This window comes from Haliotis cracherodii, unplaced genomic scaffold (assembly GCF_022045235.1).
Source record: "Haliotis cracherodii isolate W230 unplaced genomic scaffold, xgHalCrac1.p SCAF_17, whole genome shotgun sequence".
Lineage (NCBI taxonomy): Eukaryota > Metazoa > Mollusca > Gastropoda > Lepetellida > Haliotidae > Haliotis > Haliotis cracherodii.
Window position 1 is genome coordinate 15,561,242 of NW_027266272.1, and position 24,353 is coordinate 15,585,594.

Below are 24,353 nucleotides of genomic sequence, written 5' to 3' on the forward strand. Positions count from 1 at the left end.
TAAGAGCTCATGTGCCTAAAAACAAAGTGTGATATGTGCTGCCTGTTAGGCCATCAATATTTTTTATCTGCTTCTCGTCTCCAACCCGAACCAGTAAGAGGGTGGGCGGGGAAAATAATAAAAAAAGCTAAAAAAATATATGTATAAAAAATTCCACCAATTGTGTAACTTATGTATGACATTTTAAAGTTCAGAACAATTGGTACAAGTTGTTACATTAATTAATGACATACAATGAGTCCGTTAGCTTCGGAAACAAATTCGTTATAAACATATCTGAAGAAAGATGAAGCTGACCTGAGGATTTTATGAGTCTGCAATGGCAGGGGTATTTTTTTTATCACATCGGGGGATACATTTCCACATAGTGATAAGAAAACTTCTTGTATTTTATGTCAGAATGAAAATTCACATTGGGCGGGCAGGTGGGAAAGAAAGAAAAAAATAGGTATAGCCTCAAATCACCTCATTCCCAGAATTTGTCTCTATTAAAATTATTTTATTTCTATCACTTCATCTCAGTGCTATGAATGTCATGTCAAGAATGGGAGTTACGATCGTCTTAGTGCAAAGATTGCTTTGTGGCACTAAGTCCAGTTCTGTTTTGTTCTAATTTCATATTTCATATTTCATATTTCATTCTAGTTCATTTTTTAGTAAGAATGAAATTCTCATATGATTCTAATCTCCCGAGGACAAACGTCCTTACTTGTCTGATCACTTTCTAAACTGAGACAAAAAAGGAACTAAAATATGTCAAATGTCCCGACATTTGAATTCAAGCGACTTCCTTCCAATGGAGCAGCAAAGCGAAAGTGTGTTAAGTGTTCAAATACTTGCAAGGTTTCCCCTATCAACAAGCATCCTATATCAAAGTAAGCCAAGACACTTTGAACCAGTGTATTGTATTCTAGCCAACATGATTTCGCAACACACAACCTGACTGAAGTACTTGCCCAGACAAGAATGGAAATATTTTCCTGTTCATTATGTACATACAAGCTGATACAAACCAATGGTATCTTACTGATTTTGGCCCAAAAGCTTAGGTCATTAGGTAAATAAATCATAAAAATAAAATTCCATTTTTAAATATTTATTTTGATTTCCTCAAAATGTAAAGAAGGTAGGGAGAATAAAATGGGGGCCAGGATTTTTAGGACAGGTTAAAAAGGTTCTAATTATAGTATTTTTAATCATTTATTTATATTGACAGTGATGAGTTGGGCTTCTACATTTTAGTTATCTCTGCTCAGAGGAATAAAGAAAACAATGGTTTTCATTTTCAAATATATTTTTTTCACATTTCAATTTTTTTAAATTGGAGATTGGTAAACAAAGTTTAAAAAAATGTCTGTCCATGCTATCCATAAAGAACTATCAGTCACTCATGAATGAGAGAGCAGATAAAGACACTGTTGACAAAACTAATATAATTCAAGAAACTGCAAGCAAACACAGAAATAAATGTCTAAATGTTCACACAATCCAGTTGAAGTAGTTGGGTTGGTTATAGAATGAGTAAATGGCACCAAGACAGATTCTGTAAACCATTAAACTAAACTAATGGAATTGGGTCATATGCGATACTAATTAAACAAGCTCTATGCTACAATTAACTTCAATTACTCTTGTCAACAACCATTAACGGCAGGAATAAATCTGATCATCAAACAACATAATCACATAAAGTCCATGGACTTTAAAGCAATCAAATTTCAGAATTCACACGTCCTTACATAATCCTTCCACAGTGAGAAGAACACAGCATTACCTATGCTGTGCCCACTGCCACACAATTTGTGATTTGTGTCACGGCAAATATCTCCCCATCCTCCACATGATATCACATATCTTGTCCCCACCCCACCTACTTCTCTGCCCCACCTTTGTATGATCTTAAGATCTTGTCCCGACCCACCTATTTCTCTGCCCCATCCCTCGTATGATCTTGAAGATCTTGTCCCCACCCCACCTATTTCTCTGCCCCATCCCTCGTATGATCTTGAAGATCTTGTCCCCACCCTACCTATTTCTCTGCCCCATCCCTCGTATGATCTTGAAGATCTTGTCCCACCCCTGATATGTCATTGTTGACTATGACATCAGCTAAGTGACTTCAAAAAAAACTGTTAATATGAGAAGAATGAGGAGAGTGAGAATATTGATGAAATGGAAGATAGAGAAAATGGGAGATGGAGAAAATAATGAGAGAAGGAGATAGAGAATGACAGGAAAGAAGAATGACAGGAGAAGAAAGAAAAGAGGAAGAAAGTAAAATAAAGTGAAAAGAATGAGAATGGCGATAGAAGGAGAGTGGAGAAAGATCAAAAACGGTAATACAGCACTCTTAGTGCTCTTCCAGAAATATTACAAGAGGGGACATAAAGAACTGACTTGACACAGAGTACCACATTGGGAATCAAACTCTTTCAAGAAAGAAATAATAACTTCAGATTCAGAAATCCTTATTTTTATTATAGAACCCTTTTAGAGACCACTTCTTCTATTTCAGATAAATGTCACGGATATCTTCGACAAGCAGATTAATGGAATTGTCACGCCCCCGCCTCCAGATTCGACATCATGATTCATCCCCTCTTGACAAATTATTGATGAGTTGTTGGGAGCACATTACAGACATATGACAAAACAGTTGGCAGCGTGTTGCTTTGCAAGTAATCTTCCCCAAGTGATTGAACCAGGTCACAATCCACCCTCCTCTCCATGGTATCACTGTTTCCATTCCAGTCTGTGTCAACTACACTTCAAGAGCCTCATCTTGTCTCCTGGCATCATTTCACTAGGTTTCAGTGTTAACATATGGACTATTATTAGCCAAGCTTAAACAACCCAGCTTATTAGACTGGTGTTCCATTAGTTCTTGAGTGCTTCTAACTCATACACCAACAGGTTCGGCCTACACTGGGAGCCACAGTTTCAAGTTGTCACCGGGGGGGGGGGGGGGGGGGGGGGGCTGTGGCGTAACATGTTGTCACATGATACAGATCTGGGTATGTACTTCGGTGGTGATGTCATGATACATTTCTAACAAATAAAATGAACAGTAAGGATAAGAATTTATGGTTGGTTTGGTTGGTTTGTTGTTTAACCCCACACTCAGCAATATTCCAGCTATATGACGGTGGTCTGTAAATAATTGAGCCTGGACCAGACAATCCAGTGATTAATGTCACGAGCATCGATCCACGCAATTGGGATCGATGACATGCATCAAGCAAGTGAGTCGGTTGATGGTTGAGACTGCCACGTACCGATTCTTTCATATTGGTAATGTTAATTTGTCATGGCATGAGAGATTAACTATTGTAATATGGAAGAATCAGGTGATCCTTAACTTCTTTTGAGTAGTATATTAGGGCTGCAACGAATACACTATGAGGCAAATACGATTCGTATCATGAATATAGGGTAACGAATACGAATATTATTTCACGAATACAATAACAAGTCAGCAGCTCATGTATTATTTGTCATATTCAGCATGTTCAGTGAGGCAACAACATAAATTATCTGACATGATTTGTTAATTTTTAATATATTATTAATATATTATTCATTTATATACTGCATTTATCCAGGTACTAGTATCTGCTCAAATGCAACAATGACCAGTGACCACAATACTGTCAAATAAAATAGTATAAGAGTGTTGTCTTTTGAAGAAATCTATGCATAAAATATGTTATGGGTATTTTTTTTATCTAAATGCATATGCTTGCATATTCATAAATATTCGATTCTAGTGGCCACAAATAACGAATTCAATTCATAAATGGATACGGTTCCATTCACTGAATATGCGAGTGAATCGTAAGCCCTAGTATATATAGAGTAAAGGGTGTCACATTTTCTGCTCAGAAGTACACAGGTATATATATGGTAAAGGGTGTCATGTTTTCTACTCAGCGGTACACAGGTAAATATAGTAAAAGGTGCCATGTTTTCTACTCAGCGGTACACAGGTATATATATAGTAAAGGGTGTCATGTTTTCTACTCAGCGGTACACAGATATATATAGTAAAGGGTGTCATGTTTTCTACTCAGCGGTACACAGGTATATATACAGTAAAGGGTGTCATGTTTTCTACTCAGCGGTACACAGGTATATATACAGTAAAGGGTGTCATGTTTTCTACTCAGCAGTACACAGGTATATATAGTAAAGGGTGTCATGTTTTCTACTCAGCGGTACACAGGTATATATAGTAAAGGGTGTCATGTTTTCTATTCAGCGGTACACAGGTATATATATAGTAAAGGGTGTCATGTTTTCAACTCAGTGGTACACAGGTATATATATAGTAAAGGGTGTCATGTTTTCTACTCAGCAGTACACAGGTATATATAGTAAAGGGTGTCATGTTTTCAACTCAGTGGTACACAGGTATATATATAGTAAAGGGTGTCATGTTTTCTACTCAGCAGTACACAGATATATATAGTAAAGGGTGTCATGTTTTCTACTCAGCAGTACACAGGTATATATAGTAAAGGGTGTCATGTTTTCTACTCAGCGGTACACAGGTATATATATAGTAAAGGGTGTCATGTTTTCTACTCAGCGGTACACAGGTATATATATAGTAAAGGGTGTCATGTTTTCAACTCAGTGGTACACAGGTATATATATAGTAAAGGGTGTCATGTTTTCTACTCAGCAGTACACAGGTATATATAGTAAAGGGTGTCATGTTTTCAACTCAGTGGTACACAGGTATATATATAGTAAAGGGTGTCATGTTTTCTACTCAGCAGTACACAGATATATATAGTAAAGGGTGTCATGTTTTCTACTCAGCAGTACACAGGTATATATAGTAAAGGGTGTCATGTTTTCTACTCAGCGGTACACAGGTATATATATAGTAAAGGGTGTCATGTTTTCTACTCAGCGGTACACAGGTATATATATAGTAAAGGGTGTCATGTTTTCTACTCAGCGGTACACAGGTATATATAGTAAAGGGTGTCATGTTTTCAACTCAGCGGTACCGTTTGGGTTGCTCGCCATCCCTGTCTACTTCCACCTACTTCAACACACTCCTGACTCACGCAACATCTCTAAATATAACAACCTCATCCTCCTTGTACCACTAGGCCTACAACTCCTCCAATAATGTTTCTTCTGTTTCTGCAGCGCTTGATCTTTCTCCACCACATAAGCCAGTATCAATAGTGTCACCCTCACTCCCCTAGTGCTCATGCACCCGTCGTCCAGCACCACCTACACCAACCCCTCTACCACCACTGCCACTGCACCACCCCAACATCCACACCAACATCCACACCAAGCCCCCCTAACACCATCCCCTCTGCTTATAACTATGAAACATGCTGCTGCCAAATAATATTATCAACTTCTTTAAAGTGGAACTCTATCTCCATTCTCATTCTTTTCTCTTTATTTTTCTTTCTTCTTTTCTTTCCTCTCCTGTCATTCTTATCTTCTGTCATTCTCTCATTCTTCTATCTCCTTTTTCTTTCATTCTTTTCTCCATCTCCCATCTTCTCTATCTTCCATTTCCTCAATATTCAAACTCTCCTCATTCTTCTCATATTAACAGCTTTTTTAGTGGATCTCTCTCTCTCTCTCTCTCTCTCTCTCTCTCTCATAAAGAGTATACATCTATACATCTGCAGATCAACAAATAGCATTTGTTTAACAACACTTAGGATGCATATACAGACAACCTCACCCTGTCTCTACCCCAGTACCCCTCCCTCGTACTTACCCAGAGGTGCTCCCTCCTCAAAACAGCTAGATACATCCACCATTTACATGTAGTTTCTGACACACAACATACAGAGCTGGCACCCATCTAATACTGGTCCATCAGTCTTTTAACTGGAGCTGCCCATTTCACAACAAGGAAGGGAGCGCCACAAAAACACTGACCCACTTTTGGAGGCAGCTAGAGAAAATTCTAAACCGATCTGCTGTTTACAACATACAACCAGAGTCAACAGAACACTAATGAGATTTGCTGCAATTGCCAGGCTGGAATGGACTCTTCCATATGCTGCCACACCCCAAGCCGACCCCCCTTTTCCATTTTCAAAATGGAATCCTCCAGCTGCCATATTCTGGTCTATTATTGGGTGAAGAGGCTAAAAATAGCGCTGTGACCTTTCCCAAGAAACAAGATGGAGTGAGCCTAGAGAGGATTGAGGAAAAAATCAATACTCCTACTGCCGCCTTGAACGCGAAACTAGTCTAATTCATGCAGCAAAGGAAACAACAACCCTTCAAATCGATCAAGAAAACTGGTCTTAGGTAAATAAGGATGGTTTCCACAGCGGCAAATGTCTCCATAACAGTCATGCTGGTAAAAATAGCCGATCATTATTACAATTATGTTTCAATAAATCTATAAATAACCTGAAGTGGCTATTTCAGACCCATGTTTCAGTTCATGGGAGCCACATCTCAGGGAGTCATGTCTCCTGATAATCCCCTTCAGTATCTTATACTCCTCCAGGATTGAATTCCAGTGTCAGATCCCCATAGATAACATACTACGTCTATTACCCTGATACATATAGCCACAATCCTGCATCCCACACAGTAGACACTAACAGGTCATGTTTCACAACACTGGTAGCAATATCTCGGGAATGGATATCTTGCGCTAGAAATCAAACTGGCACCATCCTTGGACTCTTTCAAGAAACAGATTAAACCCAACCTTTTCCGAAAGCACTTCTACATTTCCAGCTTATGAAGGCTTCACATCGTTGCTCCTGTTAGGATAATTACAGATATTTTACATCTGGAGCTTACTTCACAAACTATTCATCAAACAGCAATACAATAAATGTATACTACAAAAACAAAGTTAAGGACCACCTGATTTTGTTATATTACTATAGTTAATCTGGCATGGCATGGCATGGCAGAATCTGTGGTCCTTGACTTTTTTTTAATAGTATATTTGTTTGTTTGTTTGTTTGTTGTTTAACGCTGCACTCAGCAATATTGCAGCTATATGACTGCGGTCTGTAAATAACCAGACAATCCAGTGATTGACATCATGAGCATCAATCCACGCAATTGGGATTGATGACATGCATCAACCAAGTCAGCGAGTCTGACTACCTAATCCCCTTAGCCGCCTCTTGCGACAAGCATAGTCAACTTTTATGGCAAGCATGGGTTGCTGAAGACCTACTCTACCCCGGAATTTTCACGGGTCTTAATAGTATATACATATATAACATGAAATAGCCAGTGCCTGTCATGAGGAATGTCCAGCAATTGTAAATTGATAGTTGCAGTCCTAATGCATCTTGAAACATCCCCACGGAATCATGAACACATTTTGAAATGAGTGAGTGAGTGAGTGAGTGAGTGAGTGAGTGAGTGAGTGGGTGAGTGAGTGAGTGAGTGAGTTGGGTTTAACACCGCTTTTCATGGTATTACAGTTATATTTCAGCATGTCAGCTTAATGTGGGAGGAAAGCCCGAAGTGATGCAGGTCTCAGACGTTTACCACTTCGATGAAACCCACGAGCACGGGTATGGTGCTGACAAACCTAGAAACATAATCGGGGCGAACCGGGATTCGAACCCACAATCATAGGTTTCTGGCGTTCCCAAACTCTGCACAGCGAATCGCGGCGCCTTAGACGACTGGGCCACCCGTGCCCCCCATTTTGAAATGAGTTGTTGACTGTACAAGACACAGACAAAATATCAAATAGATATTTTAAGAAAGACTAAGTACTAAGTACTAAGTATTAAGAGACTGCTTTCTATAATTCTATTTGATGACATGTAAGGAATCAGAATTAACAATCAAAATACCTTTGACAAAACAAATAGATCTTATTTTCTAAAATTATTTTTTGAATTGTAATGTTTAAACATTTATTTAGTACCTCCTTCCCCTCCAACTCTCTTTCAACAAAACAAAGCATGGGATTCTTTCATAATATCCTTTCTTAATGCATCCAGTTTCTCTTTGAAATGTTTCATTGTGATCAGTCAAGTGTGCGTGAATGCAATGAGCCGCAAAATAGCCGCGACAAGCGGCATGTTCATCTCATATTCCCATTATGTACGTTTTTGTGTGAAGAACAGTTCATTGATGTGGAAGTTAAAAGATTGTTGTAATAATCAGTGACTTAGAGTATTGCAAGAGCAGTTGCAGAAAATGAAAAATTCATTTTTGAAAGAAACAATAACTGTTATGTTTAAATGTTCAGACGTTTCATCGCATTCTCGTCTTCTTTAGCCATTTGTAGAATTTTTGATACAACTGACAACAAGGGGATACACACAGAATATATGCTACCACGGGGGACGTCACTGACGTTTCTTGGTGTTTGTTATCTACTGAAGGGAAGTGGGACTGACACAATAACAGGGAGCATTGGGAGCCTGGGAAGTGGGACTGACACAATAACTGGGAGCATTGGGAGCCAGGGAAAGTGGGACTGACACAATAACAGGGAGCATTGGGAGCCACGGAAGTGAGACTGACACAATAACAGGGAGCATTGGGAGCCACGGAAGTGGTACTGACACAATAACAGGAAGCATTGGGAGCCAGGGAAAGTGGGACTGACACAATAACAGGGAGCATTGGGAGCCAGGGTAGTGGGACTGACACAATAACAGGGAGCATTGGGAGCCAGGGAAGTGGGACTGACACAATAACAGGGAGCATTGGGAGCCAGGGAAAGTGGGACTGACACAATAACAGGGAGCATTGGGAGCCAGGGAAGTGGGACTGACACAATAACAGGAAGCATTGGGAGCCAGGGAAAGTGGGACTGACACAATAACAGGAAGCATTGGGAGCCAGGGAAAGTGGGACTGACACAATAACAGGGAGCATTGGGAGCCAGGGAAAGTGGGACTGACACAATAACAGGGAGCATTGGGAGCCAGGGAAGTGGGACTGACACAATAACAGGAAGCATTGGGAGCCAGGGAAAGTGGGACTGACACAATAACAGGAAGCATTGGGAGCCAGGGAAAGTGGGACTGACACAATAACAGGGAGCATTGGGAGCCAGGGAAAGTGGGACTGACACAATAACAGGGAGCACTGGGAGCCAGGGAAAGTGGGACTGACACAATAACTGGGAGCATTGGGAGCCAGGGAAGTGGGACTGACACAATAACAGGGAGCATTGGGAGCCAGGGAAGTGGGACTGACACAATAACAGGGAGCATTGGGAGCCAGGGAAAGTGGGACTGACACAATAACAGGGAGCATTGGGAGCCACGGAAGTGGGACTGACACAATAACAGGGAGCACTGGGAGCCACGGAAAGTGAGACTGACACAATAACAGGGAGCATTGGGAGCCAGGGAAAGTGGGACTGACACAATAACAGGGAGCATTGGGAGCCAGGGAAAGTGGGACTGACACAATAACAGGAAGCATTGGGAGCCACGGAAAGTGGGACTGACACAATAACAGGGAGCATTGGGAGCCAGGGAAGTGGGACTGACACAATAACAGGGAGCATTGGGAGCCAGGGAAAGTGGGACTGACACAATAACAGGGAGCATTGGGAGCCAGGGAAGTGGGACTGACACAATAACTGGGAGCCCTTTGAAGCTTTGGGTAGTGGAGACAAAGTGTTGCAATAACCAGTAATCTTTGGAGCTAGGGACACAGGGTCGTGATCTACCAATGAATGACAAGCTACCTAGACAACAGTTCGGCACTACAGGCACCTGGTGGTGGTCAGACACGTTGACACAGATACTCTGTAACTTGGCTGAGCAGACTGCAGTAAATGTCAGTCACAAATGTTGCACTTCAGACTACAGTAGGGCAGGGTTAGCCTGTCTCCCTTAGACTTCACCTGCTACTCAGGGCAGAAATGTGCTTGCAGTAAGGAACTATTGCAAAGGGTTAGATAGACTGAGACATGACTTCACATATGAACTCATCTGTCTCACTGAAGAGTGAGTGAGTGAGTATGGTTTTACGCCGCTTTTAGCAATATTCCAGCAATATCACGGCGGGGGACACCAGAAATGGGCTTCACACAATGTACCCATGTCGGGAATCAAACCCGGGTCTTCGGCGTGACGGTCTCACTGAAGAAAAAACAAACAGTCCCACAGATAATGGCCCAGTCTCCCAGATCAACAGACAGACAGTTTCACAGAGGAAGAGACTAACAAACAGTCTCCCAGATAATGGACCAATCTCCCAGATCAACAGACGGACAATTTCACAGATGAAGAAACTGACAAACAGTCCCACAGATAATGGACCAATCTCCCAGATCAACAGATGGACAGTTTCACAGATGAAGAAACTGACAAACAGTCCCACAGATAATGGACCAATCTCCCAGATCAACAGATGGACAGTTTCACAGAGGAAGAGACTAATAAACAGTCTCCCAGATCAACAGACTAACAGTTTCACAGGTGAAGAAAATGACAAACAGTCCCACAGATAATAGTTGGGACACTCTCACAGAGGAACTGAATGACAAATAGTCATATGGATGAGGAGACTAACATTCTCTCAGAGGAACAGACTGACAAATAGTCCCACAGAGGAATAAATTGACAAAGCCTTACAGTCTCCAACATCAAATCAAGATCAACTCAAACTAGCCACAGTGACTGGTATTTCGACATAAAATCCTGAATCCGATCTCAAACAGCAACATTACCTAATGTTAGAAGGGTACGTGAGAAGTAGGGAGGTCAAGATCATGAATATCAAAAGATTTCTTCAAAGACATCGGACACTAATTCGAAATTTTACACCTGCATGCAAAGAGAAATAGCTGATCTGTCGTAATCCCTGAGAGAAGAATTCCTCATTTCCAAATCCTTACACGATCACTTCAAGCAGTTTACTTTAGCTGAATTCAAGCAAAGTTTAATCTCCATATTCAAATTCCACACACCTGGAATTGTGTCATAATCTTGTTTTAAAGATGGCCGACATGGTAGCTTTCCCTACGTCTGCTCCGATGGTGTTATCTATTTTGTCAGTTTGCATGGTCAAACTCATCATAAAATCTATCAAATACACTTCTCAATCATTCTGAACTTAGCAACAATGCTCAATTCCTAAATGCAAAAATATTTACACGCACTGAATCTTCACACTGCTCGTCGGCAGAGTCTTGTCAACTGATCTTTAAGCTGTTTGAAGATTTGTTTGCGGGGTAAATAGCGACGTTTGTAAGCTAGTGAGACTTGCCATGTCACTTTGTTTTTGCCTCATCTTTCACAGTGTACTCAAAACAAATCGCGGATATTCCAAAAGTAAACAATTTCTTTTACAAATTTCCTATTAGAGATTATGATGGTAGTGTGTTTCATCAGCTACTAAACTTAGAAGAGGCATCTGTTTCTTAGACCTCTGTTTCCTGTGCTCCACAACAAACTGACGCTGGAGTGAGATGAATGAGATGTGTCTTGCACGACTGCAGAATGAGTGAGTGAGTGAGTGAATGTTGTTTAAGTCTCAGTCCATTCCTGCTATGTCATAGTGGAGTCAAACAATCGGAGTCTATGCCAGAGGACATATGATGACATAATAAGCAACATATGTTGTATATATGCTGTATATATGTGGTACATATGTTATATATATATGCTGTATATATGCGGTACATATGTTGCATATATGCTGTATATATGCTGTACATATGCTGTACATATGCTGTTCATATGCTGTATATATGCTGTATATATGCTGTACATATGCTGTACATGTGCTGTATATATGCTGTATATATGCTGTATATATGCTGTACATATGCTGTATATATGCTGTATATATGCTGTATATATGCTGTTCATATGCTGTATATATGCTGTACATATGCTGTATATATGCGGTATATATGCTGTTCATATGCTGTATATATGCGGTATATATGCTGTACATATGCGGTATATATGCTGTATATATGCTGTACATATGCGGTATATATGCTGTACATATGCTGTATAGATGCTGTACATATGCTGTATATATGCGGTACATATGCTGTATGTATGCTGTACATATGCTGTACATATGCTGTATATATGCGGTACATATGCTGTACATATGCTGTATAAATGCGGTACATATGCTGTATATATGCTGTATATATGCTGTACATATGCGGTATATATGCTGTATATATGCTGTACATATGCGGTATATATGCTGTACATATGCGGTACATATGCTGTACATATGCGGTACATATGCTGTATATATGCGGTACATATGCTGTACATATGCTGTACATATGCGGTACAAATGCTGTACATATGCTGTACATATGCTGTATATATGCGGTACATATGCTGTATATATGCTGTATATATGCTGTATATATGCTGTACATATGCGGTATATATGCTGTATATATGCTGTATATATGCGGTACATATGCGATATATATGCGATATATATGCAGTATATATGCTGCATATATGCTGTACATATGCGATATATATGCTGTACATGTGTTGTATATATGCTTATAACGAACTACAATTACAACAAACTAAAACTGGTGGTCCCTTTGACGTTTTGTATAACCGTAGTTTACTGCAGTCCATCTGGATTGTTACTGAAGGATTAGTGACTGTGTCTATCCACGTGTCCCCATGGCCAGCAAAACTGATATCCACCTGTCGATTCTGTGTCATCGTGAGACTTACACAAGTTTACAAAGAAGAGCTTCGGAGCATTCAGGCCTTCATGCTTGGAACTTTGACAAAACCGGTCTAATCCAGGTCAATATAAACATTGTTGCTATTTCAGGCCTGCATACAGTCAATATTTGGAGCAAGTGACCAGTCGTTTGTGTAGCAGTCAGGAATTTAACATCATGTCAAACAGGCAGCGAATAAACGCAAGTACCACCACAACAAACTACAAAGTGAGTGGTGTGCTAGCTCATGATGTGTCACGGACGGCATAAACAACATCATCAGACCATCCGCATAAACACTTCTCAAAACACTTCCATCACCTGACAGCTAAATATCATTTAATACACCTGAAAATGAAACATGTGAAAATATTCAAAAGATCTGTATAAAACTGAATCTTGTTTTGTTTGTTATTTAACGCCGCACTCGGCATTATTCGAGCTATAAGACAGTGGTCTGTAAGTAATTGAGTCTAAACCAGACAATCCAGTGATTGATACCATGATCTATGCAATTGGGATATGGTGGCATGCATCCATCAAGTCAGTGAGCCTGACCACCCGATCACGTTAGTCGCCTCTTATGACGAACATAACACCGGAACTATATTTCATGAAAGAAACCTTTAATTCAATAAACTCTACTACAATGAAAACCTACAATATTTTAAATTATACATGAAAATTAGTTATCTCAAATTCTTCTATCACAATGAAAACCAAAAAGCACGATGATAAATAAAACAGGAAGTTGATAGATACTGGCAGGGATTTATCTAGGCCCACTCCATGGCTGATAGTCAACCCTAAGTCTGCCACAAAGGTCAGTAAATGTTCCCAAATCGGAAATATAAATTTCCCAACTCATAACATTCAACGATATGGCTTGTTTCACAGATAACAGAACCACTCATGGTATATGCTTTTTCAGAAAAGAAGAATTGAAAAATATATCAATATTCTTAACAAAATATGGTGGTTTTTTTCACAATCTGACTGTCAAGGGCACTTGGTATGACCTGGATAAATCCATCTGAATGAAAATTGTTACGGATCATGAATATATTTGGGCATATTTTCACTCTCAGCCTTCAGAACAAAAATACATAATCCCAAAAATATTCATGACCCCTGACTGACCAATTCAGTATTCATTTCAAAGATACACTTCTTTTATCAACATTTAAAATAAAACATTTTGGAAAAAAATGTGTTTTCTCAGCAAACCAAAATTCCAGTTTTATATTAATCTTATTCTTAAACAATCTGCACGTTGTTTGGCTACAAATGAAGGCAGTTCAATACATGGTATAACGAACTAGGGTGTCCCGAGATCACCTGGAATTGTACCATCAACGACAATGATTTGACAAGTCCGATTACACACACAGTGACACATAAACACACAAACACATGCTTCAAATCACAAACACAGAAGTCTAGAGTTTGTTGACATCGGACTGTATTAGGTATTTGAAAATATTCAGTGAACCATACTTCTATCAGCCCAGTTACCCTCAAATCTCAACTCGGTCCTTCCTCTTATCTACACAGAATAAATATGTCCCGGACAAGTCCATTACAAGGGTAGGGGTGTGAGATTGGTGGATAACAGTATTATGTTATGTGTAAATATAGAATCGTATGGACTTCCTCGGACCAGGTTGTAAAGGATAGGGCCGTTATGTGAGCTGAGCGTGAGACTAACATGAGTATAGTTGGTTTCAGAAAACTCACCTCTGTGAATGAACCAGTTACCTGGCACTTATTTTAAGACTACTGAAGGTGTATCAGCAATGTGATATCAGTAGAGCATGGAGGATTTTTTCCCTCTCTTCACAAGCGTTCCATCAATTTCTACTGACCTTGTGACCTATCTCCACAGTAATCTGTGGTCCATTACTTGCCTGTCAGTACCATGATACCTAGCTTGCTATGTACCCCAGACAATGGCGAAATGTAAAGGTCAGATCAATGGAAATCTTGTATTTTAACACAAACAGTGATCAGTTTTTTGTGATCAGATACGCTTGGTTATGATACGAGCAGACCCGTGAAGATCCGGGGTAGAATAGGTCTTCAGCAACCCATGCTTTTCGTAAAAGGCGAATAGGCCTTGTGCCTATTGTTTAAGGACCCTTCCGTGCCTAGTGCCTATTAAGGCCCTGGGCATTGTGCCTATTGTTTAAGGATCCTTCAATGCCTAGTGCCTATTAATTAAGGCGACACCAAGGCCTAGTGCCTATTGTTTAGGGACCCTTCCGTGCCTAGTGCCTATGAAGGCCCAGGGCATTGTGCCTATTGTTTAAGGATCCTTCAGGGCCTAGTGCCTATCAATTAAGGCAACACCAGGGCCTAGTGCCAATTCTTTAAGGACCCTTCCGTGCCTAGTGCCTATTAAGGCCCAGGGCCTTTAGCCTGTTGTTGTCACATCAGCAAGCCTGGCCTTATACTAACATCCAGTCTCTGAAATTAACATATTTTACAGAAAAAAACCAGTTGTTAAATTATAGTTATAGTGAGTGAGTTTGATTTTACACCGCTTTTAGCAATATTCCAGCAATATCATGGCGGGGGACACCAGAAATGGGCCTCACACACTGTACTCGGGAATCAAACCCGGGTCTTCGTCGTTACGAGCAAACGCGTTAACCACTAGGCTACCCGACCGCCCTAAATTATAGTTATAAAATATAATAAAAAGAAGCCTAGAGACTTTCTTAGTTTTCAGCAGTAATCTGGACTTGCCAATTATTATAGCTTTGTACTGAACAGTCTTTACTGTACTGGGTATATTTGTTTCAGGGTCTGTATGACAGACTAGCCTGGCCTTTACCGCCTACATTGGTATGGGGCTGGGTGCTGAAACAGGCTATATTTCCAGGAAGGCTGCTCCAGGCTGCCCAAGAATGTTATCTCCTTCCAGAGAAGATCTTCTCTTTTCTCTACACGATGCCGGCCCTATGACTGCCATCGGTACAAATCACACTGCATACTTCCACGCTGCTATCAAGTCATCCAATCAAAACTTGTGTGGAAACTCTTGAACTTCTCACAACAAGCCTTAGTCTGTGTAGGCTACTTCCCCAAACGTGATTAAGAAACAGGAATAAGACTCACATGATTTAGTGATGCTCAGAGGCAAATAGTATTGCAATGTGAAATACTGCAACATGCAGAGTGCATTGTGAGATATGCTGCAACACACCTAAACTGTACTGTGATATATACTGCAATATACAGACTGTATACAGTGATATATACTGCAATATACAGACTGTATACAGTGATATATGCTGCAATATACAGAGACTGTACTGTGTTATATACTGCATTATACAGAGACTGTACTGTGATGTATACTGCAACATAGAGAGACTGTACTGTGATATATACTGCAATATACACAGACTGTACTGATATATACTGCAATATACAGAGACTGTACTGATACATACTGCAATATACACAGACTGTACTGATATATACTGCAATATACACAGACTGTACTGTGATATATACTGCAATATACACAGACTGTAGAGATATATTACTACAGTCTGTGTATTGCAATATACAGACTGTATGCCATGACAGATTAACTACACTAACATTGAAGAATCGAATGTTCCTTAACTTCTTTTGAGGAATATTTCTCAACAGTCATTTCTTAATGTTTTTGTCCCTCGTCATCTAAACCCTCTAGATCTGCATCTCAGATAGACTATTCCTTACGAGACTGAAATATACTGAGCCAACCATTGCAAGTCAATCACACAGATAAAGGCCATAAACTAAATATAGATGAGCTGTCTGTTATCTCTTCTAATAAACGTCCACTTTATTAAACCTACAGCTATATCTGATTAAGGTGGGTGATCCTAGAACAGAAACATTCAAAATTAATCAATCTTGTATAGGCAATCTATATATTTTATTTCCAATGGAGATAGGCCATGAGAAACTTAATCTGAACAGTAAAAACAATGCTGGTTCCAGACACAGCCAATGTGTTTGTTTGTTTTTTAATTCTGGACTCAGAAATATTCCAGCTACAGGAAAGCAGGCTGTAAGTAATCGCGTCTGGACAAGACAGTCCAGTGACTGACATCGTGAGCATAGATCTATGCAATTGGGATACGATGACATGCATCAACCAAGTCAGCGAGTCTGACCACCCGATCCCCTTAGTCACCTCTTACGACAAACATAGTCACCTTTTTATGGTAAGAATGGGTTGCCAAGTTAGCAAGTCTGACCACCTGATACCTTTAGTTGCCTCAAAGATCCAACTGTTATTCCATCAACATATTCTACTCAACATTGGTAAGGAGCACCGTAGACATTTTAGTCATAGGTGTGGTTCTTAGCAAATGTTGAGTAGTATATGTTGAATAAAAATATTTATTTATGAGTGATAATTTGTAGTAAGTATGATTAAGTATGGATTCAGTGATTATTGCATCTTTTTAGGATACCTAAGTAGGTAACCTATCAATCTTAACACAAGTATTCCTATGACGTCTTTATACAAGTAATACATAGCCAACTTTGTACAGAGAACGTGCGATCTCGTCAAGACCTCACACAGGTAGAGTATACCCGATATTGCACAGACAACATGCGATCTCGTAAAGACCTCACACAGGTAGAGTATACCCGATATTGTACAGAGAACATGCGATCTCGTAAAGACCTCACACAGGTAGAATATACCCGACATTGTACAGAGAACATGAGACCTCATAAAAACTTCATACAGGTAGTGTTTACCGACTTGACTCTTAACCATGACATTTTTCAACCAAGTCAGCTGTTTTAACTCCTAATGCACTGCCTAAAAGCTTCCATCTTGAAACAGATGAGATCATTATTATTCATTGAAAGACGAATCAAAATCATGAAAAAAACACAACATACATCATTACCTTAAATTTATGGCATGATTTATGTCCAAATTTAAAGACATATCCAGAAGTCTATCGATTCCCATTTCCTGCTTGTAAAACATAAAGGATGATTGTTACCAACTTTTCTCACAGTGAAATGTATCTGACATTACTGAATTACTCTTCAAAGCAGCAGAAAGGAGGGAGGGAGGGAGAAACCTGGATTTAATGCCACTTTCAGCAATATGGTTGGGGGGGGGGGGGGACTGAACCAGGTAAATATGTGGGGAATTGAACACAGGTCTCCCGTGTGATGAACGCTATAACTGTTGTCCCAAACCAGCACTAAAACAAAGACACCATCTCTTCTTGAGGCCTTCTACAAAATATTTTGGGGAAACATCCACCTGATGAAGTCAGAGGGTGAGTGAGGATTTATGCCACTTTTAGCAATATCACGACGGGGTACACCAGAAATGGGCTTCACACATTGTACCCATGTGGGGATTCAAATGTGGGCCTTCGGCGTGATGAGAGAACGCTTTAACCACCAAGCTACCGCACCATCCCATCTGATGAAGGAGTAAGAATATACCTGAAAAGTAGGTTTATCCCAATTGAAGTTGCCAGTTCGCCTATCCCAATTGAAGTTGCCAGTACGCCTATCCAAATTGAAGTTGCCAGTACGCCTATCCCAATTGAAGTTGCCAGTACGCCTATCCCAATTGAAGTTGTCAGATCGCCTATCCCAATTGAAGTTGCCAGATCGCCTATCCCAATTGAAGTTGCCAGTTTGCCTATCCCAATTGAAGTTGCCAGTTCGCCTATCTAAATTGAAGTTGCCAGTACACCTATCCAAATTGAAGTTGCCAGTTCACCTATCCAAATTGAAGTTGCCATTAGAAAAACTCCTATTCTGCAGAACCTTTTTAAGTCAAGTTAATTACGCATCACAGCAAGCTGTAAATAATCAAGTCAGTGGTTGACGTTATGAGCAGCATGAGAAGTGACACGCTGACAGCACGCAACCAAGTCACCACCACCTGATTCGCTTACACGCACAATATCCCAGAATCCCTGTGCAGCAAGACAGGAATGCCCTTGTAGCTATGGCGATGACTGTTTTGGGTGTACATGTCTGGCTGTCTAGGTGCAGCATCCTCATCAGCAGTCAGTGACTCATTACTACAGCAGGAAGTCCCAGCATTCATTCACAATAAATCTTACAATTCCTTACTCACGCACACCCTGTTTTTCACACGCTTTTTTAACAGTGTCCAATGACCATCCCTTAAATGTAATAACCCCAAAGGTCGGCATTTTCATCTCTCTCCATGTCATCTCACAGATACATGACATATTACAGACACAACAGATTTTTGGCTTTAAGTAATATTTACACACAAAACTTGTACAGAAAGAAAGTTGATTAGCCAAGAACATAATGGAATCTCAGTACTTGTATTACAGAGCTGTAAACATTTAAATGAACTAAATCAAGCTTGCATTCCAAGAGAAACGTTTGCTCCTTGTTAATACCACATTGTCACAACATTACCATCACAATTTGTGATAACTGCTCATCATAGAAAAGTGATTCTTAAGTGTCGTCTCCGATAAACAGGCAACAAATGTCAGACTGACAACGCGCTGCACCCTCCCCAGCATGAAACTGAGGTGTCAGCGAACAGCCTCAGCTGTCCGGCTGAGCCTCCTCCTGGTTTGTTCAGTTTGGCGGGATGCCCAAACTTTTACCACGTCTTCACTCAATGGTACACAACTTTACCACGTCTTCACTCCACGGTACACAACTTTACCACGTCTTCACTCCATGGTACACAACTTTACCACGTCTTCACTCCACAGTACACAACTTTACAACGTCTTCACTCCACGGTACACAACTTTACAACGTCTTCACTCCATGGTACACAACTTTACCACGTCTTCACTCCATGGTACACAACTTAAACACGTCTTCACTCCACGGTAGACAAACACATCCACAGGAGTCTGTGTTGCCTATCTTGTTGCCAAGAAGACTACTACTTTAATTTATTATTTTCCAATTAACTAAAGAGCACCAATGTACTAGTTTCTCTAAACTGCCCAACATAGTCCAATATATTTATAAGTTATTCTGTTTTTCTCACCAGAATTCTATGTCCATCTTGAAAATTTGTAATACTGTAAAGTTCAAAAGCAGCAGAAGGCATATTCACCTTGTGACCCATTCGTGCTACTGATGTAGACAAACCCTTAGGAAACAACTTATTCATAAAACACCTTGCTTATGAATGAGTGAGTGAGTTGGAATTAAACCTGCTTTGAACAGGATTCAAGTTATATCACAGCATTTCAGCTTGATGTGGGAGCAAAGCCCAAAGTGATGCAGGTCTTAGACGTTTACCACTTTGGTGAAACGGGTATGGTGCTGATAAACCTAGAAACATAATCAGGGCAAACCAGGATTCGAACGCACAGTCAAGATTTCTTTGTGTCCAAGGGACGCAACTCTATAAAGCAAATTGCATCACCTTAGACAACTGGGCCAACCATGGACGAACAGAAATGAGACATGAAATAAACTACGCATGACAAGGACATCCACAGTGTTACCAAAGCAAGACGTGGACATCCGACTAAAATAACTAATCACTGCCAACTATACCCGCATATCCCAATAATTGACTCAATCACTATGGTTGCCCTGGGTATCCTGTTAGGTCTGCAGTACTGTATACTCCTCTCGATGGCCTGATGGCAAGGTCACACACAGTATAATGTTTACTACAATTTCTAGGTCTCACATCAGACCATCCACATAATTTTATGCATTTCTCATCTCAAACCTCAACAAGGAAGACAGCAGGCAGGCGAGAGAAAAAAATAAAAAAATAAAATTCAAAAACTGTTTTCACAAACTGTATAATTTATTTTAAGAAATTTTAAAGTTAAAAAGACTTCGTACAAGTCTTGAAATTATTTTATAGTGTAGGATGAGGCATTTTGCTTCAGGAACAAATTTTTAATTAATATCGCTGAAGAAAGATCAAGTTGACCTGGAGTGTGAAATCGTAGGAGTATATTTTTTTTCATTAACAGGACATCAATTTCACAGCGATGGGGAAAATTGAGATAAGAAAATTTATTATTTCAAGTAAGAATAAAAATTCAGGCTGGTGAGAGACGAGAAACGCAGAAAAAATAGAGACAGCTAAAGGTTATAAATAACGAAAGGGGTGATACCAAGCTGTCGTTGCAGTTACATTGACACTGAAGTTGTTTGTTGTTTATCGCTGCTCTCAGCAAAATTCAGGCTATATGACAGCGGTCTGTAAATAATGGAGTCTGGACCACACAAATCCAGGGATTGACATCATGAGCATCAATCCACGCAATTTGGATCGATGACTTGCATCACCATGTCTGACCAAGCCTGACCATCTGATCCCTTTAGTCGCCTCTTACGACAAGCATAGTCACCTTTTACGGCAAGCATGGGTTGCTGAAGACCTTTTCTACCCCGGATCTTCATGGGTTAGGCCCTGTTGTAGGTGCCCTAAGCATTTCTAGTCCTGCTCCATGACTCTGGAAACTTATATACATATATATTATATTTGTCAAAAAAAGAGTTACAAATATTTCTAAAAAATGTTTTCATAGACCAAGTGTTAGTCTATTAGTCTCCTCTCCTTCAGTAGTGATTATACATATTTGACGTCATAACAATCACTGCCTTTGTAACAACCTTTGTATCTCTTATCCACATCAGGAAGACGAACGAGAAAATATCATGGATATGATGAGTGAGTGAGTATGGGTCTTCAGCGTGACGAGCGAACGCTTTAACCACTAGGCTACCCGACTGCCCCTGGATATGATGAAGCTATTTATACAGTAAATGACAAGTATTGATAATTCTGGTATCATAAATGTGGAGGCGGATCCATTCAGGACACAATTAATCATTTCATCTTCTCTTATCTTACATGGTTTATCTTGAAACTTAAACTAAGTGCCTTTATCAGACAAAATAGGGAAACATTTCATTCAAAAATTATAAAAAAATTAATTCATATTTTCATGAAATCAGATGTTTTTTAACATTGCATTCAATACAATAATGTAAAATTCATCTTTGAAGCCCTGTATGTGTATTATTAGTGAAATATAAGCTACCTTGACTAAGCCATCACATTACCATAGTCAACGTAATAAGTGCCAAGGACACTCTCAAAATTAGAAAAGGGGGGCGCTTATTAGAATGCAATTTTGGTTAATAAACAGAATCAAAAGATCGTAAATTTGTGGTCTTGCGAACCCAGAAAATCGATCCGTGTCTGTATTGTACCAGTTAGCGATAAATGTCTCTTACAAATAATACTATGCCTAGCATGCTTTGTAAATACTGCCGTGCTAATTACATCAAATACGGTAGTTATAACTTTATTGACACAAACTGAGAAATTATCATATCCCATTGGAGAATATCTACTGAGATTTGCTTGGGGCCAAATCTCGGCCCCTGAGAAGGTCCAGGCAACTCCCTGTAGCTATAACAACAACATAACTATTGTGACATGTACTAACAAACACTTCAAATGATCTGAAGACCTCTTGTCTATTTTCAGCACACCATATTTTGAAGAAGCAATAATGGTTATTAAGTATAAAAAAAAACATCATAAAAGGGAGTGTGAGTATGGTTTTATGCTGCTGTTTGCAATATTCCAGCAATATCACAGCCGGGGACACCAAAAATGGGCTTCATACATTATACCCATGTGGAGAATCTAACCCGGGTCTTCGGCTTGACGAGCTAACGCTTTAACCACTAGGCTGCCCCACAGCCCCTTCATTTGAGGAAAGTCACACAGGTAAAAATGAGGTCAAAATCAGACAAATGATACAACTTTAATCCCTGTTTCACCTACTCTTATCTCATTATTTTCTTTAAAGGGGGGTAGTGTTGGTGGGGGAGGGTAGGTTGTGAGCCAATGAGGTTTCCTGCTCCAGTATTTTAATTCAGGATCAACATAATCTTTAATCCTATACAATAATCAGATGTGATAATGCTTCTTTAATTCATGATTTCAAACACAGCACTTACCAATCAAAGATCTCTTAGAACATACTTCAACACAAACAACAAATTGATCATTTGTACGCTACAGATTTTAGACTCAAAACCAATACCCAAATAGCATGAAGTGTCTTATATCAAAACCTGCTGATCAATGCTGTGCATCAAAGACAATGCTTGTCGGTAAGTGGTATCCCACAAGCCTGGTTGCCATAGCTGGGCTGACTACAACAGACTTGTATATCTTTAATAGTATGAGTACAAACAAGCACGATCGCCACGTGAGTCCCCATGGGCCCATGTGCTGTGATCGTGACTGTTTTCTGCCATGCCTTCCTCGGGGCCGTTTACTTGTTAGACGTTGTACACGCAAGTCTGTATCAGAGCCGTTACTGATGCAACGATGTAGAGCGCTGTGTTTACACGCACACATTGCATCGATCAGTGACCAATGTTTCTAAAAATATTACAAGCCGGTGTTGTGATGGGATAACGAACGATGGCCTCTAGACACTGGCGCATGTTTGTTTCCGACTCGTCAATAATAGACGCATATTATTCCTGGCTTATTCAAAAACAAACCTTGATATTGTGGTACGCTTCTTCCCTCAATGTCAAATCAAATGTTGTGGGTGCAAACACACTTGCCAAAATGTCCCCCATTTGAAGTAACTAATTCCGGAGACATGTTTCTTCTTTAGCAACAAGACCTTCATATCAGTTTTTACAACGATGTCATTTTGGGAACAAGATTAACAAACGATTAACAATGACATGAGCTCCCTGCAAACATACCACAGTATTCCTGCAAATTCTTCTGTCATACAAACATAAATAAAAAGCTCCTAAATGAAAACTGAACACACATTGTATTCATTCTTGCAATGTCCAAGAATTCACAACCGACAGAAATTATTTTTATTGACAAGACAGTGCCTTGCTAACCAGCAAGTATTTTCATGTAAACTGACACTATTTACTTCACTCAAACATACAGGTCAAACAATTAATACGATGAAGCCAGCAAACTGTGTTGGTCCTCAAACACGTAAAGAATGTTATGTAGTTATAGATTGATATTTCATCAGTTAATATGTCCACCGTGTAAAAACACATGAGAATCCTGTCCACAAAGCATGGCAAGTTTATCTGTGTCTAGCCTTGCTACAAGGCTGTACTTAAAAGAAAAATCCATGGATGTATAGTAATGCTATCCTCCTAGGCAAGTCTAGATATGGGAACAGTAAGGACTCGAGTCTCTTATAGGGACAACTTCTTCTCATTATTTACCTAATCTAGAAGTTATGATTTAAGCTAATAATTATTGCCTTAGAGACTTGTGCAAGTCTAATCTGGGATCCACATCAACTTGATACTCTGCTTGCAATGTAAACAATGTCCTATATATAGCTTCCAAATCACCCGGCAGGGGGATGAGTACTAGGGCACTCTGTTATGGGAGTCATGATGACTGAGTCCTCCTCCTCTGATGGGATAACATATATTTGATGAGTTGTATTACAGGTCACTATGAGGAAGAAAACAGCCTTATCACTAGCCCCAACCATGGGGCATATTAGAATTTTGTTTGTTTATATAGTGGTGAATATAAACTATGAAAAAAGAGTCCTATAGAGCCTCAGAAGAGATAGGCACTTGGGCTGCTAAATGTCATCAGAAGAAGTGATAAAATGTGAAATTAATACAC

The 24,353-nt window shown here is 39.7% G+C and overlaps 1 protein-coding gene across 11 annotated transcripts in view; it reads right to left on the reverse strand.

The window, feature by feature from the left end:
- Positions 1-24,353, reverse strand: part of LOC139464912 (histone deacetylase 4-like) — a 155,497-nt gene that overhangs the window by 85,478 nt on the left and 45,666 nt on the right. For 2 of the 11 annotated variants that reach the window (XM_071246511.1, XM_071246506.1), the window contains exon 1: positions 5,759-5,946. The exons of the other annotated variants lie outside the window; for them this stretch is intronic. In XM_071246511.1, coding sequence (XP_071102612.1) covers positions 5,759-5,801 — 43 coding nt within the window. In that variant the 5' untranslated portion in view covers positions 5,802-5,946. Of the gene's footprint in view, positions 1-5,758; positions 5,947-24,353 lie in introns of those variants that run through there. 11 annotated transcript variants of the gene reach the window in all.